The 17,382-nt window shown below is 43.5% G+C and overlaps 1 protein-coding gene across 4 annotated transcripts in view; it reads right to left on the reverse strand.

Moving 5' to 3' along the window:
- The window catches only part of Rrbp1 (ribosome binding protein 1), a 63,902-nt gene that overhangs the window by 40,144 nt on the left and 6,376 nt on the right, over positions 1–17,382 (reverse strand). For 3 of the 4 annotated variants that reach the window (XM_006500440.2, NM_024281.2, NM_133626.2), the window contains exon 2: positions 610–2,728. The exons of the other annotated variant lie outside the window; for it this stretch is intronic. In XM_006500440.2, coding sequence (XP_006500503.1) covers positions 610–2,707 — 2,098 coding nt within the window. In that variant the 5' untranslated portion in view covers positions 2,708–2,728. The remainder of the gene's footprint in view (positions 1–609; positions 2,729–17,382) is intronic. 4 annotated transcript variants of the gene reach the window in all.

A 17,382-nucleotide genomic window follows, 5' to 3' on the forward strand; every position in this document is an offset into this window, starting at 1 on the left:
ACAGCACGAGGCAGAGCTTCTCAGTAGACAAAATCTAAATCAACCAACCTTAGCCAATCATAGAGACAGGAAGCAAAGACAGAGAACTGCTGTTGTAAGACAACAGAATCTCCAATGCTTGTTATATAGCCTTACTATAGTAGCAGTTGACCGACACAGATGGCACCATGTTATGTAACTACATCCTACAAACATCCTCCAAAATGAAGCATTCCCACCTGCAGAGGATGGAAGCTCATCAAACTCAGGAAGCCCAAGATTCACAGGGCCCTCCCTCCTCAAGGCTATACCCAATACAATCACTGGGGTATGCTTCTTGGTGGTGGTACATCTGCCTTAGACTTATGCATACTCCTATGAGTAAGCCCTCACCCTGCTCCTGTATAAAATCCCAAAAGCTCAATAGTCCAAGAGAGACTAGGTGGAGTTATTTCTCTATCTATCTATCTATCTATCTATCTATCTATCTATCTATCTATCTATCTATCTATCTATCATCAATACCCTATCTGGGGTGAAAAGACAATGGCAAACAGCAGAGCACTAAGGAAGTCCATCAGTCACAGTCAGCGGCTTTCCCTCAAGCTCACAGAGCAGACGGGCACTCACCAGGCTCTCCTTTTTTCCTGGAACCAGACTTCTTCTTTGCAGGTGCGTCTTGCTTTGGTGCCTCCTGGCTCTGGACCATGCTTGCCTTTTGACCCTGGGCAGGAGCCATCTCTGACTTTTTACCCTGATTGGCAGCTGCATCCACTTTTTTGGCCTGGCTGGGGGATCCATCTTTCTTTTTGCCTTGGTTTGGGGCTCCCTCTGCCTTTTTACCTTGATTAGGGGACCCTTCTGACTTTTTCACCTGGTTTGAGACACCCTCTTGCTTTGTGCCCTGATTAGCAACTGTATCTGTCTTTCTGTTCTGGTTGGAAGCCCCCTCCCCCTTCTTGCCTTGGTTGGGATTTCCATCCCCCTTTTTGCCCTGATTCTGGGTCCCTTCCCCTTTCTTGCTCTGACTTTGAACCCCCTCTGCCTTTTTGCCCTGGTTCTGGGCCCCCTCTCCTTTCTTGCCCTGGTTCTGGGCCCCCTCTCCTTTCTTGCCCTGGTTCTGGGCCCCCTCTCCTTTCTTGGCCTGGTTCTGGGGCCCCTCTCCCTTCTTGCCTTGGTTCTGGGCCCCCTCTCCCTTCTTGCCTTGGTTTTGGGCCCCCTCTCCCTTCTTGCCTTGGTTCTGGGCCCCCTCTCCCTTCTTGCCTTGGTTCTGGGCCCCCTCTCCCTTCTTGCCTTGGTTCTGGGCCCCCTCTCCCTTCTTGCCTTGGTTCTGGGCCCCCTCTCCCTTCTTGCCTTGGTTCTGGGCCCCCTCCCCCTTCTTGCCTTGGTTTGAGGTTCCCTCTGGCTTCTTGCCTTGATTCTGGGCTCCTTCTATTTTTTTGTCCTGTTTTTGAGCTGCTTCTCCCTTCTTGCCTTGGTTCTGGGGTCCTTCCCCCTTCTTGGTTTGGTTCTGGCCTCCCTCACCCTTCTTAGCCTGGTTTTGGTTTGCTTCCCCCTTTTTGCCCTGATTTTGGGCCCCTTCTACCCCCTTCTTGGCCTGGTTCTGGACCCCCTCCCCCTTCTTAGCTTGGTTCTGGGCTCCCTCCCCCTTCTTGGCCTGGTTCTGAGCCCCCTCTCCCTTCTTGGCCTGGTTTTGGCCCCCTTCCCCCTTCTTGGCCTGGTTCTGAGCCCCCTCTCCTTTCTTGGACTGGTTCTGGGCCCCCTCTCCCTTCTTGCCTTGGTTCTGGGCCCCCTCACCCTTCTTAGCTTGGTTCTGAGCCCCCTCCCCCTTCTTAGCCTGGTTCTGGGCTCCCTCCCCCTTCTTGCCTTGGTTCTGGGCCCCCTCTCCCTTCTTGCCTTGGTTCTGGGCCCCCTCCCCCTTCTTGGCCTGGTTCTGGCCTCCTTCCCCCTTCTTGGCCTGGTTCTGGGCTCCCTCCCCCTTCTTGCCTTGGTTCTGGGCCCCCTCCCCCTTCTTGGCCTGGTTCTGGGCCCCCTCTCCTTTCTTAGCTTGGTTCTGGGCCCCCTCTCCCTTCTTGCCTTGGTTCTGGGCTCCCTCCCCCTTCTTGGCCTGGTTCTGGGCTCCCTGTCCCTTCTTGCCCTGACTGCTGGTGGCAGGAGAACTGGCCTTAGAGCCCACTGGAGGCACAGCCACCATAGGCACCTCCTTGGGTGTGGCTTCCAAGATGGCAGACTTTGAAGCAAGAACCTGGATGGAATTCACAATAGAACTGACTGCTGGCTCCACCTTTGCCACTTTTTTCTCCTTCTTCTTTCTGTCCTTAGGGGAGGAAGCCAGCTTTTCCTGAGGCATGGCTGGTACTGTGGCTATAGGGGTATGGCCCACAGAAGAATGGACTGAAGTTGGAGCCACAGCCACAGCGGATACACGCACTGGTTCCTTGAGGATGATGGTCACGTTGGGATCCAGGTCATGTTCAGGTATCTTCCCATTAGGTTTCTCTTCCTTTTTCTTGGTCTTTCCTTTCTTCTCCACGGTTTTCTCCTTCTTTTTCTTCTCTCCTTTCTGGTGGTGAGTTTTCGCCATCTCCTTGCGCTGGTTGGCAAGGGCTTCTTCATACGACGTCTCCTTCATGGAGAAGGTTGACACCAGGAAGATGCCGATGGCAGAAACAACCATAAACCCGCCAAAGACCACAACCCCCAAGGTCTGAGTGTCGTAGATATCCATCTTGGCTGGCTTGCTTTCCACCTGCCAACACAGACAAGTAGATTACTTCTGGGGAAACTGAGGGACTGGACAGTTTCCATCCCCTATCACCAAACTCAAGGTTTCTCACTGTCTTCAGACTAAATTCAGAGTAGGAGCAAAGCCATGTTTGCTCCTCTTTCTTACCCTCTCTTCAGAAATGGGTAATTTTTACCTACGGTATCAATAGTTCTTTTAGTACTGGAGATACAAACAGGCGGATGGAGAAGTACAGGGGAACGACTCAAGTTTTTAATGTTCTGTAGCCTCCAAAGCCCATGGCCATGGCCCAAGTTCAAGGTGCCCCCTTGAACCCGCCCCATTTAAAGCACTCATGAGCACAAGTGCTGTCCGGAAGTGAAACATCAGAGAGTAGTGGCAACATGACAAAGACAGCAAAGCTAAGCACGGCTGTGTATGCCACACAGACACCACACGTAGCTGAGTGAGCACTGTTCATTTTTCATGTTGGGCTGAAATCTTTACTTTTTATATTTTTCTTCGATATAAAACTGGCTGGTTTTAGTTAAACAAACCAACAATAAAAATCCCAGTCAACACAATACTGCTTTCCCAGCAGGCCCCTGGCACATCACCCTCTGCTTTGTGACCAGAGCCCTAAACAAAGCTCCTAGGATCAAAGCCCCTTGCCTTGGGGCTGCGATCCTGATGTCATCAAGAACCCGGTGCAGGATAACACCTTCTCTGCAGCAATGCCTCCTCCATCACAGCCTACAATTCTCAGGCTAGGAAACACAAAGTCTTGGGAAGCCCATCAGATTCTAGGTTTGGAATGTCACAGAAGGGGTAGTGCCACTAGACTCTTTGTCAGACAATGTACACCAAACTGAGAGGATGAAGCATTCCATTCTTGATGCCCATGACCAAAGTGCAAAGAAAGGATCAGAGGGAACTGGGCTCACCCTTCCTGGCTGACAGCCCAGACTTAGTTCCACTTCACCAAGCTTTTAAGTCATTACAATGCCATCATCCGTTCTGTCCCCAGAGCTGGAGAGGAGAAATAGTCTTGCCCCTCTGAAGAGGATCAGCAAAGACTGACCAAGAACTCCAGTGTTAAAGAGAATGGTTGGGATAGAGGAATAATTGGGAAAAGGTTAAAAAAAAAAGGCCAGGACACTGTGTCCAGGCTCTCTAGACATTGTGGTCACTTGGTCAGTGCAATTTATGTTCCTCTTTAACAGGGGAAAAGGAAGGAAGTTGGACTTCAGACAGACATTAGGACATTTTAAAGAAGGGCACTGTTTAAATACCTCAGTATCATATTCTACGACACTTACTCTCCTCATGGTGCAAACTCTTTTGAGTTACCCTGTCAAGACTCTTAGGGAGGATTGAAATGCTCATGACAAGGGTTTGCTAACACATTCTCCACAGTGATTACTGTGGCTGCTGTAACTCTTACTCTTCCATAGACCATCACCTGGATCTGTGTCCCTATCATCACTTCAGCAAACAACATCTGAGGCCAGGCTACACACACACACACACACACACACACACACACACACGAAGCCTGGGTATGGCAGCACTCATATTTCAAATGGATTCTGACTTCGAGCTATAAATCACTAGTGACATCTGATCCAAAGCCAAGGTGAGCACCCCCACTTGTGACAGTCAAGGAAGGTTGTTAAAGTAAGCCTTTCCAGGAACTCACTCCTAGTAGGATGGGTATCATAGTGCACACCTTTAATCCTAGCATCTGGAAGGCAGAGACAGGCGGATTTCTGAGTTCGAGGCCAGCCTGGTCTACAGAGTGAGTTCCAGGACAGACAGGGGCTACACAGAGAAACCCTGTCTTGAAAAACCAAAACCAAAACCAAAACCAAAACCAAAACCAAAACCAAAACCAAACCAAACCAACCAAACAAAAACTTGCATCTGTCCCACCCTGACTCTGCTTTGTGTGCAGGAGGGCAGAGACAAAGTATGTGATACAGCTGATCACCCCTTCCAGGGGTAGAGAGCCCCCAACTAAAACTCCTACAAGGCCTTACAGGGCCACTCAACTCTGCCAACAGAGATATGCTCAGATGCACAAAATACAGTATAACCAGATGACAAAGTCTCCAGAACATGACCTTTTCCTGAGGTAGACCCTACATTAGGCCACAGCTCCATAAATACCAAGTGGTCTCCTGACAACTATGCACTCAAGGGGTGGCCTCTCGTAGAGTTGCAGTTGGCACCAGTCACCAGCCCCTGACACAGTGAAGGTCATCAATAAAGCAAGGCCTGTTCTCAGCTGAGGACTACGGAGCTCTGTGCAGTCTCGTACCTTCCAACTGCTCAGCTCAGACCGAACAGCCAAGGTTGGAAAATCAGCCTTTAATCTGACTCCACGTAGGCAAACATGACACACCAATACATTCCCCATGGGGAGCTCAGAATCAAGGTAAGCAAACTCAGGAGAATATTTCTCCCCTGCAGCACACACAGAGCAGGGTTATAACGGCATAAATGTGTCTTCCCAACTTTTGCAGAACGAGCAACTTTAAAAAGAAATTACATCCCTACCATTAATTCCTGGGTTAGAATTTTTTTTAAAGAAAGCTTTCATGGGAAAATGAAAAGGCCTAGTCTTTAGTAACACACAGAAACATTTACAGCTAAGGCAGTATCTCTGCAGGCAGCAAATAAATGGAAATGGAAAAAAAAATCACCTTCTGCTTTCAAATTGAGTTTACCTTCATGGTGGACTTCATTGTAAGCTGGAATCCTCCACCTTCCCCAACCCCACCTCATGAGTTTCAGATACAAACACATCCTGGGAGAGTCTTGAACCCCCAGTCTAGTATTGCCTACAAGAGCCTCGAGTTCATGCTTGCAGCTTGCTCACTGTACTGAGACCAGAGTGCATCTATTCAATGGCTCTCCCTTGGGCCATGCTTAGTGGACTGATTCAGACCAGATGTTTGCTCACCCATACCCTACATACAACTTCACCACAGAAATTTCTATTCTGTCATTTTTAGAAACTTCTGTGAAATAGGTACTTTTATGTACCTACTATTGCTAAGACACTTAAAGTGAAAGACTAATTCATAAAGGCCCAGAGAAAGAAGTAAATAGGAAGCTATCCAAGACAAAGGACCACTCCTAGGCTTGGCTAAATGGAACTTGTTACTATTTTTAATCCCAGAAGAATGCTGCTTCTTCTGGTCTTAGGATTTAGGGAACAACAGGAAATGAGGGCTCTCAATTCTTCAGATGTAGACTATGGACTGTATCTTCTAACTCAAATGCAAACTGATAAAGCCAGTTCAGCCCAATTTGGTACTTAGGATACAGGTCTATTTTAGGAAAGGACCTTCAACAACAGCCTGCCATTTGTCTTATCACTAGCTAGCTGCTCTACAGTGGACAACCTGGTGTGCACAGAAGCCATCAGGTAGAAGACGGTCTAAGATGACAAGAATCCAAACCTATTCCTGAGCCAAGGTGACTTGCCAAGGAAAAAAAGGGCAGCAATGGGTTTTACTCTATCAAGATAGGCATCTCCTAATATTTTAATATAAAGATTAAGCACTTCTAATCCAAAAGTCTAAATTTGCCTAATCTTAATGTTAGGAGAAAGAGATAGTGCAAAAATGGAAATTTCTCACCAAAGTTTATCTAATGGTCTCAGTCAAAACACAAGCATGAGCCAAGTGTGGGACACATGTCTACAAAACACAAGCATGAGCCAAGTGTGGGACACATGTCTACAAAACACAAGCATGAGCCAAGTGTGGGACACATGTCTACAAAACACAAGCATGAGCCAAGTGTGGGACACATGTCTACAAAACACAAGCATGAGCCAAGTGTGGGACACATGTCTACAAAACACAAGCATGAGCCAAGTGTGGGACACATGTCTACAAAACACAAGCATGAGCCAAGTGTGGGACACATGTCTACAAAACACAAGCATGAGCCAAGTGTGGGACACATGTCTACAAAACACAAGCATGAGCCAAGTGTGGGACACATGTCTACAAAACACAAGCATGAGCCAAGTGTGGGACACATGTCTACAAAACACAAGCATGAGCCAAGTGTGGGACACATGTCTACAAAACACAAGCATGAGCCAAGTGTGGGACACATGTCTACAAAACACAAGCATGAGCCAAGTGTGGGACACATGTCTACAAAACACAAGCATGAGCCAAGTGTGGGACACATGTCTACAAAACACAAGCATGAGCCAAGTGTGGGACACATGTCTACAAAACACAAGCATGAGCCAAGTGTGGGACACATGTCTACAAAACACAAGCATGAGCCAAGTGTGGGACACATGTCTACAAAACACAAGCATGAGCCAAGTGTGGGACACATGTCTACAAAACACAAGCATGAGCCAAGTGTGGGACACATGTCTACAAAACACAAGCATGAGCCAAGTGTGGGACACATGTCTACAAAACACAAGCATGAGCCAAGTGTGGGACACATGTCTACAAAACACAAGCATGAGCCAAGTGTGGGACACATGTCTACAAAACACAAGCATGAGCCAAGTGTGGGACACATGTCTACAGTCCCAGAGGCACTCGGGATGCTGATACAGGAACATTTTGAGTTCAAGGCCCTATCTCGAAAAACAAAAATTTAAATCAGACATATTAAAAAATATGTAAAATTGGGGGCTTAAAGAGATGGCTCAATGGTTAAAATTGGGAACTAGAAAGGTGGCTCAGAACGAGTGCTCCTACAAAAGAACAAGGTCCTTTGCACTTAGTAAAGGTGGTGTGCAAAAGCACCCCAGCTGGGTGAAGACTCAGCACCCACATGGCAACTCACAACTGCCTGTGACCCAGGGTTAGAGCACCAATACCATCTTCTCGCCTTGATGAGCTCCTTCGTGTACACAGTACACATAAAGTCACACAGACATACAGACATGCACATAAAGATAGTAAATGTTCATTGTTTGAAAGTACCTTAAAATGATAAACTTAAGTACATGATGTATAAAGGAATCATGAAATTAGTGTTTGGACTTGGGTTCACCCCTAAAATATCTCAAAAGCAAAAACAAAACTCCACATCTGAAATACTTCTAGTCTAAGCATTTCAGAAATAGGACAGTAACCTTGTGTTAATAGCTCAGATACACAGACGTGTGAGAAGAAAAATAGAAGTACTTCCCCACCCACCAGTCAGGTGTATCAATACTAACATTTTCCAGACTGACTTTGCGTGCATTCGTCTCTTCCAAAAAGGCCAATGTTCTTAAAAAAAAAAGGCCAATGTTCTTGAAAAGAACACTTATTACTTGTGTTCGTGCTTATGTTTTATCTATCTATCTATCTATACATATATGTGTGTGTATACATATATATATATGTATACATAGATATATATACATACATACAAACAAAATAAATTGTTTTACATATGTAACTACTATGTAAGTAAAGGGTATTTTACAGGGTGACATCTGGCAATGTTTAACTCATCTCTATTTTGAAACTCATACAGGTACAAGGACTGGCTCATTCCTTTGAGCGCCTATGACATGCAGACAGCCATACCCTTTACATGCTTTTGTTTTAAAGTCTACGCTACTCACAAAGAATTGGAGTGACATGTTCACCAGAATAAAGGACCTCTCTCATAATCCTGACTCATGCCATTCGAAGTAAGTTCCTAGAGGTGACCACTGAGACAGAATCACAGTCCACAATTACTTCCTTCCACAAACTTTAGTATGAGAGCTGGACATGGAGCTCAGAGGTAGCACACTCACCTGCCCAAGAGCCCTGGATGAGCTCACTGGTGCTTCTTTTGGTAGATGACAGGCAGCGGTCATCATTGGCTTTATTGCCAGCATCACACCCTACCTGGTTTCCTCCTTCCTTGTGTACACAGATGGGTGCTCTCATGGATTCTAGACTGTGCTCCACCTGTGTATTTACTTAAGCCCTGTATTAATGTCAAGTTTTAGCCTATACCCCATCTTTCAGAATCTCCATTGAGCTTTAATTTGAACCATGCAGAATTTACATAAACATGGGAGGGCTGACATTGTAACCACAGGGACTACCATCAATGAGCAACTCTAATACAGCATTACACTGGTGTCAATGTTTTATTTCAAGCTTTTAGAAATTTTTATGATTTTTCTTCATGAAAGCCTTCCATGTTTTTGTGATGTCAAAATTACTGCTTTTTGTAATATCCAAGTGAAAATGCACATTTTGTGAATTATTCTCTCAGCTACATACCACCAGTAAATCCATGTTTATATATGTACCATTCACCCAGCTTTTATTATGCTAACCTCTTGTCAAATTGCAGCTTATAGATTTGCTTTCATTTTCTTGGTAGAAAACTATCTGTGCGGGGGGGGGGGGGAGTCCTATTTCTTGCTCTCTGTGCTGCATTACCTTAGTTCTGAGCAGAACTGATAGCAGGAGCCTCTTTAGCAGGTTCCTGCATCCCCACTCCTCAGGCCTTACTATCACATAGTTGGTAAAACCCTTTCCTCCAGTTAAGAGGTGTATGCTACTATCTTCTCAGTTACCTTTTTAAAAATGAGCACTGAATTTGGGCAACTGTTTTTCACATCATCTGACATTTTTCTCCTTTAATGTGAAATATATTGAATTATAATGTAGTAGCTCCCTTTTATCTGCTAGAACTAAGTTTCAAGAGTCCAAAGGAATCCTGATATATAGTACTGAATCCTATACATCATATACAGTATGTTTCCTCAAATACACATATACCTATGATAAAGTTTAACTTATAAACTAGGCACAGTAAAAGGCAAAAACAACAATAAAATAATTATAATAGTATAATACCACTGACAGCATTGATGCCATAATTAAATGATTGGCCATACAATTCTACCATAGTGTATCTGATAACCCCGACTCAGGGGCAAGTAGTGTATATACCTCATAACAGGACAATTCTCATCCTGTGACAGCTCTTGATGCTATGAGAATGACAGAAAATGTGAGAGTAACTCGTTACTTTCTAGAATTTTCCATTTAATAATTTTAGACCATGTTTAACTATGGGTATCTGAAACAGAAACATTTGACAGAAATTCTTTTTAAATAACATCTCTAGATTTGATCTTCGAAGTAAGAGAAATCAGGTCACTCTCGCTGTGGTCGCCTGGGTAGCAGGCAGGCCACTAGGTTCTCATGGAGTGGGCTTAGGGTCAGCCTCCCTTCACTCCCGTGCACTGGGGCGGTTTGTGTAAAACTGCTTGTTCTCCATTAGTTTAGAAGACTACAGGATGAGAGCAACTGTCAAGATGAGTGTCAGTGAACTGTACATCTCTCGCGACAATCCAGAAAGCTGCCTGACCGCTCTTGGAGGGTAAGCCCTTCAGAAGATCACCTGTCCCATCAGCTGCCCACACCCCACTAATATCCCTAAGTCAGGTTAGATTGGGTTCAGTCACTCCCCTCACTATCCTGCGATCTCTTTGCTCCCTATAAAGTGCAACGCCCATTAACATTAACTAGTATTTTCAAAGAAGCATTAGAGCCTGGCATCTAAAAGTTTAAATGTAACGTGTTTCTTTAAAACAGAGAAAATGTAGCAACTAAAAGTAGGATTTTTGAAATAATTTATTTCACATGTTAAAAGTAACTTCCTACTTTAAAGAAACAATGCCATTCATTTTAAAGAGTTGAGCCACTAAAAATAGAAATATATTCTAATATAAGCCTTGCTTAATCATCACCCATTTCGGATTCAATTTCTATGCCTGAGGGGAAAATTTTTTTAAAAACTAACAAGCTTTTGTGTTTCCCTTTTAAAAAGTATTTGAAAAAGTAGGTATGTGAATAGACCTAAATCCTCTGGGAGTTTACAAGAAGCCACCAGCTCCCACTTAATTAAGGAAGACAACAGGCCAACACCGCAAAATCAAGGATCCTCAAAATAGACAACTGGTCCACCCAGCTTTCTCACTGTAGTACACATTTATTCCCAGAACATAGAGACCAGACGGCACTCCACTAGACAATATCAGACTTCAGTCGACAGAGCTGTGGCAGGACTACTAAATACTCTATCAGGGTTTGTTAGCCAGCACTCATATCAATACTTCCAAAGAGAAAACTACAGGTATCCTGATGGAGAATAAAATGTTTTTCATGCTGCCGGAGATTTGTTTCTTTTTCTTCAGTTTTATACTCCTGCAAATGGTCACTAAGGTTCCGTGTCTGTTGCTGGCATGCAAATGTGTGAATGATCTTGTAGTGGTTACTGTTTTCCTGAGCAATTCTAATTCTAGTGACCCAGCTTTAGATTTTTTTTAAGTTTTCTGTATCTGTAATCATATAAAACCAGTTTGTTCCTTTTTTCCTAACCTTGACATGCTCTGCTCTTTGTCCCCTGAGTTTCTACGGAGTATGACCTCCACTGCAACACCAAAGAGCAGGACAGCAGTCTTTCCTCATGTCAAAGGGACAACTGTAGGTGCTTCACGGAAGTGCTGCTTACTGACTGACTGCAGAAATCCTTTCCAGGTTAGAGAAGCTGCTTTTTGTCCCTAGTGCGCATGAGCCCGTGGCGAGGTCCATCATATATTTTCTTGTATCTGTTAAGATGATTACACTAGTCTACTCTTGTAACCTGTCAGAATGGGAGATGGACATACACTTATTTCTCAACACTAAAGTAAGTTGGCAGTCCCAGGATGCACATCACTTTGTCGTTCTATGCACTGCTGGGTATGGCTTTGACTCTTAGGAATGTTCCTATAGAACAAGGTTAGCTGACATCAGAGTGAACAGCTCTATAACCAAACCCGCTGTCTCTCTCCTAAGTATGAGGAAAAAATAGAATGTTAACTCTTTACATGCTTGGTAGGGCAAACCAGTAGAAGCATTTGGCCTGGTATTTTCATTATGAGTCTTATTTGTGGATCCATTTCCTTCTGACTACAGCAATATTCAATTTTCTCTCGCCTATGTTTAGTACTGGTAAGTTGGATTTTCTAAAAATATATCAGTGTTGTCACAACTTGCAAAATTTTTGTCATTTTAACCTGTAAAAACAAGCTGCATATGATGAGTAATGTATCTTCCTTCTCCCCTTCCCCTGTGTTTAAGACTACATAGCCTAGACTGATACATAGACTGATACATAGCCTAGACTGATACATAGACTGATACATAGCCTAGACTGACACATAGACTGATACATAGCCTAGACTGGCCTCAAGACCTTTTCAACCTCAGCCTTCCAAATGTTCGGGACACAGCTGTGTGTCATTGCACCTGGCTGTTTTAGAAAAGCACCAATGGTATTAATTTAAATAAACAAAGAAACAAATAAAATAGTGTGCTCTTCATAAATACCACTTGTCCTTTCAACGTTTGCATCCATAGGGAAGACCCATTCTATGTACTTTGTGTTGCTTGTTTGTCCCTTGCTCATGGTTTTGCTTGACATCTGCCAATGCCCATCATCTCTTCTATGGAGGCCTGTGGCCCTGCTTTGGCCCTGCTGCATGTTTGTGTTCTATTTCCTCTGTTCTTCCTTCTACTACATCAAGACAGACTCGGGCTTATTCTGACTTTTATCAGGTTAAAGAAATTGCTTTTTATCCTAGTTAGCATAAACAGCACCAAGATAGATGCATTGCTCAATAATTTTCTTCTTCCCTCTTTGAATGTATTTAAAGTTATTAATCTGTCAGAAAATATTTCAGTTATATACTACAAATTTAATACATAGCATTTTCTTTATTGCTGTCAAAACATTTTATATTTCCCTACTTTATGACCTACAAACAGAAGTATTTTCAAATTTCCAAATACACGGTGATTTTCTACTTATCTTTTTATTCCTATTTCTGAATTAACTGGAGTGACTGTAAGGCCCTGGACACAGACATCTGAACACTATAAAGTGTGTTATGCAACTGTGGATTTATTTTTATATAGTCACATACAGACTGCCTTCTTCACTAGTTGATCCAAAGTTGTTGATTAGTTATAGGATCACTGAAATTTCTTTACTGTGGTTATAAATTAAACCATTTCCTAAGTATTTCTGACCATTTTCACTTTAAACATTGAGATTATGTTAATTCAAAAGTTAACACAGGGCCAGTGAAAGGCTTCAGCAGGTAAAGGCACTCACTGTGCAAGCCTGGCAAGCTGTTTGATCCCTGGAGCCCACAGCAGAGGGAGAGAACTCATACCTTCAAGTTGTCTTCTCACCATGTACACACACAATAATAACTGATTTAAAAGTAAAAATGCAGGCTGGAGAGAAGGCTCAGAGGTTAAGAGCACTGACTGCTCTTCCAGAGGTCCTGAGTTCAATTCCCAGCAACCACATGGTGGCTCACAACCATCTGTAATGGGGTCCAATGCACTCTTCTGGTGTGTGTCTGGAGACAGCTACAGTGCACTCATACAAATAAAAATAAATAAATCTTAAAAAAAGAAGTTAAAATGCCTAAGTTGTTGCATTGACCCCTCTGGAATACTTTTACACCTGATCTCAGCCAAAAAGTTGCTACATGACCACCACGTGCCTTTTTCCTGCCTTGAACTCTACTCTCAGAATACCGCTACAACATCGGTTTTCTTTCTGTTCTTTTAAGACTGGGCAGGGGAGGGGATGGTCTTCTCTATGTAGCTCAGACTATCCCAGGCTAGCACACAACACCAACACATGCACGCAGGCTTTCTTTTAGTGGTGTTTCTGTAGCAACTGCATCTGTGACAGTACAATAGCTGCATTTTTAATATTCAGCACAAACTATCTGTATGCTTTCACTGAAGTATTTGGGCAATTGACATTTAATATGAATGTTAATACACTTGAGTTTCAATCTGTATTTTATCTAACATTAGTTTCCCATCTGTCCTGGGCTACTTTTTGTCTTTGTCTTTGTTGATTAATTCTGAATGTTTTGTTTCTCCTTCTAGTATTATAAAAGTAACCCATTCTTTTAATTTTTTAGTGGCAACCTTTGAAAAAAGTCAGCATTAAGGGGTCATAAAAGTTAAAACTTTTTTCCTGTCCCACTAATTCCTTCCCTCTGCCTTTACAGTCTTTCTGCATTTGATCTCAGTTTTTCAGACTCACTAACATCACTTGCTAAAGACCATCTACATACTAACCCCTACTTCCCTCACGCCTTTCCTCTCTGCCTCGCTTTCCTCCCAGTTTCCCAATGATCTGGGAACAGTCTTGATTCTGCCTTAAAACGATCTTCTCCCCTACTGCTGAGTTTTTCCTCTAGTCACATTATGAACTACCTCCATGTAGACTTGTTTTTACTCTGTTTGGGTTGTTTGGGGATTTTTGAAAAGATGGGTATCTCATCTCTAAGATTATCAGCTACCCTGGTTGTTCCACTCTCCCCCCGCCCCCCAGAACTGTAACCTGACACACCACTCAGTCTGCTCCCCCTGCTTCTCCACTGCTCCTATAAGCCACCTGTCTGTCGGGGCTCTCTAGTGAAGTCTAGGAATTTTCTTCTGCTCCACCTTCCAATTCTGTTCTGATCTAATCAGCTACTGGATCCAGCTGTCATATATTTATTAAACTTTTTATACCTATAAGTTGTATTTGGCCCCTTTTCAAATGTGTTACTTGTAGATATTTTAAACCTGGCCTATTACTTTCAGCACAGTAAGTGCTATCTCATGTACTCATGCATAGGGCTGTTACTGCTGGTCTCTGTCCACAAAATGTCGCACGTTTCTCTTACAATCATGCCTTGGGGTTCTGGAAGTCCAGGAAATAAGTGTGATCCTTTAAATACTAAAGGACAGGCCTAGAAGCACTGTCCGGTCACCTCTAAAGTACAGAATCTGAAATGGGCTTGAACTTCTCAGCATGTCATAAGACCTGAATGAGAGACTTGTGATTTCCACTTTCAGGCTGTGTCCCCCCATCCTAGCAGCTCTAGGGTATATATTAAAAAAAAAAAAAAAAAAATTCTGTTTTTTTTGTTTTGTTTCTTTTCTGCCATGTGGAGGACGGAACCCATGGCCTCCTCAATTTGTTAAGCAGGAACCAACCATTCAGTTACACCCTGGACAGAGAAATGTTTAATGCCAATCTTTTTTCCTCCTAAAGGTTCCATAGGCCTTGGTGGATGAAACTGTTAGGATCATTTCCTATCATTCTACCCACACTGATCTCTGCCCTTTGTCCCTAGTTATACTACTGTTTGTCAAGTTTGCTAAAAGCTCTACAGGGCAGTTTCTGGCCTCCTGGATACCCTACTTACGAGCTTCTTAGGAATCTTCTGGGCCAACCTATGCTTTTCAGGAGGCATTTTAAAATCTTTTATGCAGAATTTGTCCAAGTCAGAAGACTGGCCTAAAGAACCTCTATCACCAGAAACATGGTGCCCCTTCCATGATATCTGCCACAACTGCCACTCACAGCTAAACGAGATCATAGTTCACTGGGTTTTAAATTTAAAAGAAAGATTATTGCCACATGACTAAAAGGCCAGCTGGGCCAGAGAAACAATTCAGGGCTGGACACACGAGTCCCTCTTCATCTATGGCTTTCCTTTAGGAGGCTTCAATAACCGCTGGCCAGCCAGGTGACTCACTACCATGGAGGTATGGGATGACCTCACTTCCTTACCAGAAATGTGGGTTCAGTGTAGTATGATTTCTGTAGGACACTCAGATAACTTTATTACTGTATATTGTTACAACTTTATCATTAAATTTTTCTTGTTTATTGCTCACAGTACCTAATTTGTAAATTTGATTTAATAAGTATCTAAAGGAAAAAACGAAGTACACATAGGGTCCAGCATTATCTGCAACTTTAGGCATCTAATGGGGATCTAGGGAAGTATCCCTCATAGACAGGGGAATGTTGTACTCCACTGTAGATTGGGGATGAGGCCATAGGAAATCCTGTAGGGATGCCTCCCTATCACAAACTCCTGGAGCTAGACCAGCACTCTAACCAGGAAGTGTCCATTCTTTCAATTTTGTAAAATCCCAGGTAGGAGGGCTCGGTTGGGAAGGCCTGCTCAGCACCCCCTTCCCTGCCCAGGTAGGAGCTGCTTTTCCACTTGGCTTTCTGGTGAAGAGCATCAGCAGCACCGCCCTCTCCTCAGAGCTTTTTGCAAAAGTCCACTCTGATCAACACATTTTACTGGCCCACAGTCCTACCTCCAACGACAGAGAACTTCTAACTATCAATGGTGATTCAAACTTCACTTTCGTCCTTTTTAAAAAGTCAGCCATTTTATAATACACCCTGAGCTCTCAAATATTGTACTAAGAGTATAGATTACTACAAGCATTTTGAAAGAAAAGCCTGGCACTTTTCTCTAAAGCTGAACATATGCCTCTCTATGGCCCACAATTCCAGATTCAGATATCAGACCCAGTAGAAATATGTGTGCATGCTAACCAAAAGTTGGGGTGAGACCAATTATGCCAGGGTTATTTATCCACACCAGCTCCTCCTGGAAGCTGGCCAGATGCTGGGATGCAGCCAGACACTGGATGAAACGAGAACAAATGAATGGACCAGAGCTATCTCAACCACATGGATGAATCTTACATACACACCAAGGAAAAGACAAATGAGCATATGTCACGTGATCCACTTCCATTATGTTCAAACACTGGCAAAGAGACTCTGATGTATAAACAGGAAAGCAGGTATCCTTGAAGAAAAGCTATAAAGGAACACAGGAACACAAAGAGAACTAGTTAAACAAGGTATGCAGTTTAAATAAGTGTACTTCACTGTGGCCCAAGTACATACACATTTATTTCAGTGAAGAATTAAAAATGTGCATGCCTTGCATCCTGAAAGAGGGACACCTCCAGAAACTAAAGAATCTGCCATGGAGGGCTGTTGCTACCACTATTTTCCAGTGTTAGCAGCAAGCATATAGGACACTGGTGTCTCTAGGGAGAACTTAACGGAAGCTCAGTCAAGAAGGTGTCCCCTTCCTGGAGTGCCCAGGGCTTCTCAGTAGCCTTGCCTACTACTCTGTTCTCTTCACTGTCTTTAAAAATTCAAACAGTACAAAAGGTGGCCCAGGACCACCCAACTCACCAGGGAAGCAACTTGTAATGGTGAGGAGAGGCTGGGCTTCCAAGGCACAGCTAAAGTGGACCTTAGAGAAGTTCCTCCACAGGTCACTAGTAAGACTTTTCATTAAAGGGTTTAAAAGTTCATTTATCCTTCCTCTCCTTCCTTTTCTCAATCACTGTGATGACTATGAAGTGACTTTTCAAACTACAGTATAAACATTAACTACAGGAAATAACAGCCAACAGAAATAAAGCTACAACTAATTCCTATTCAAGAGCAGTCTTCATGGAAAACAAAGTTAGTTTCTATACAGCTGAACTGTATTTTTAAGCACTGAATCAGAAGTTCCAGAAACCATGGGTATGGACAAGGATCTTTTACCCTTCTATATAAAATGAGTCACTCAGATGTTCCCACCACAAAAGACTGGGACTTCAGGACACACTTGCCATTTCTTTGTCAACAGTAGGAGAGTGGGAGAGAAAAGACGGAGATGGTCTGGAATCTGACCTTACCAACCAGATCACCCTGCCTCAGCCATTTCCTTCACCTCAGCTACTTTCCATTCTAAGTTCCTCAGGAGACACTGCCATGAGGGGAGACAAGAATGCAGTCTCATCAACTCA

This window comes from Mus musculus, chromosome 2 (genome assembly GCF_000001635.26).
Source record: "Mus musculus strain C57BL/6J chromosome 2, GRCm38.p6 C57BL/6J".
Lineage (NCBI taxonomy): Eukaryota > Metazoa > Chordata > Mammalia > Rodentia > Muridae > Mus > Mus musculus.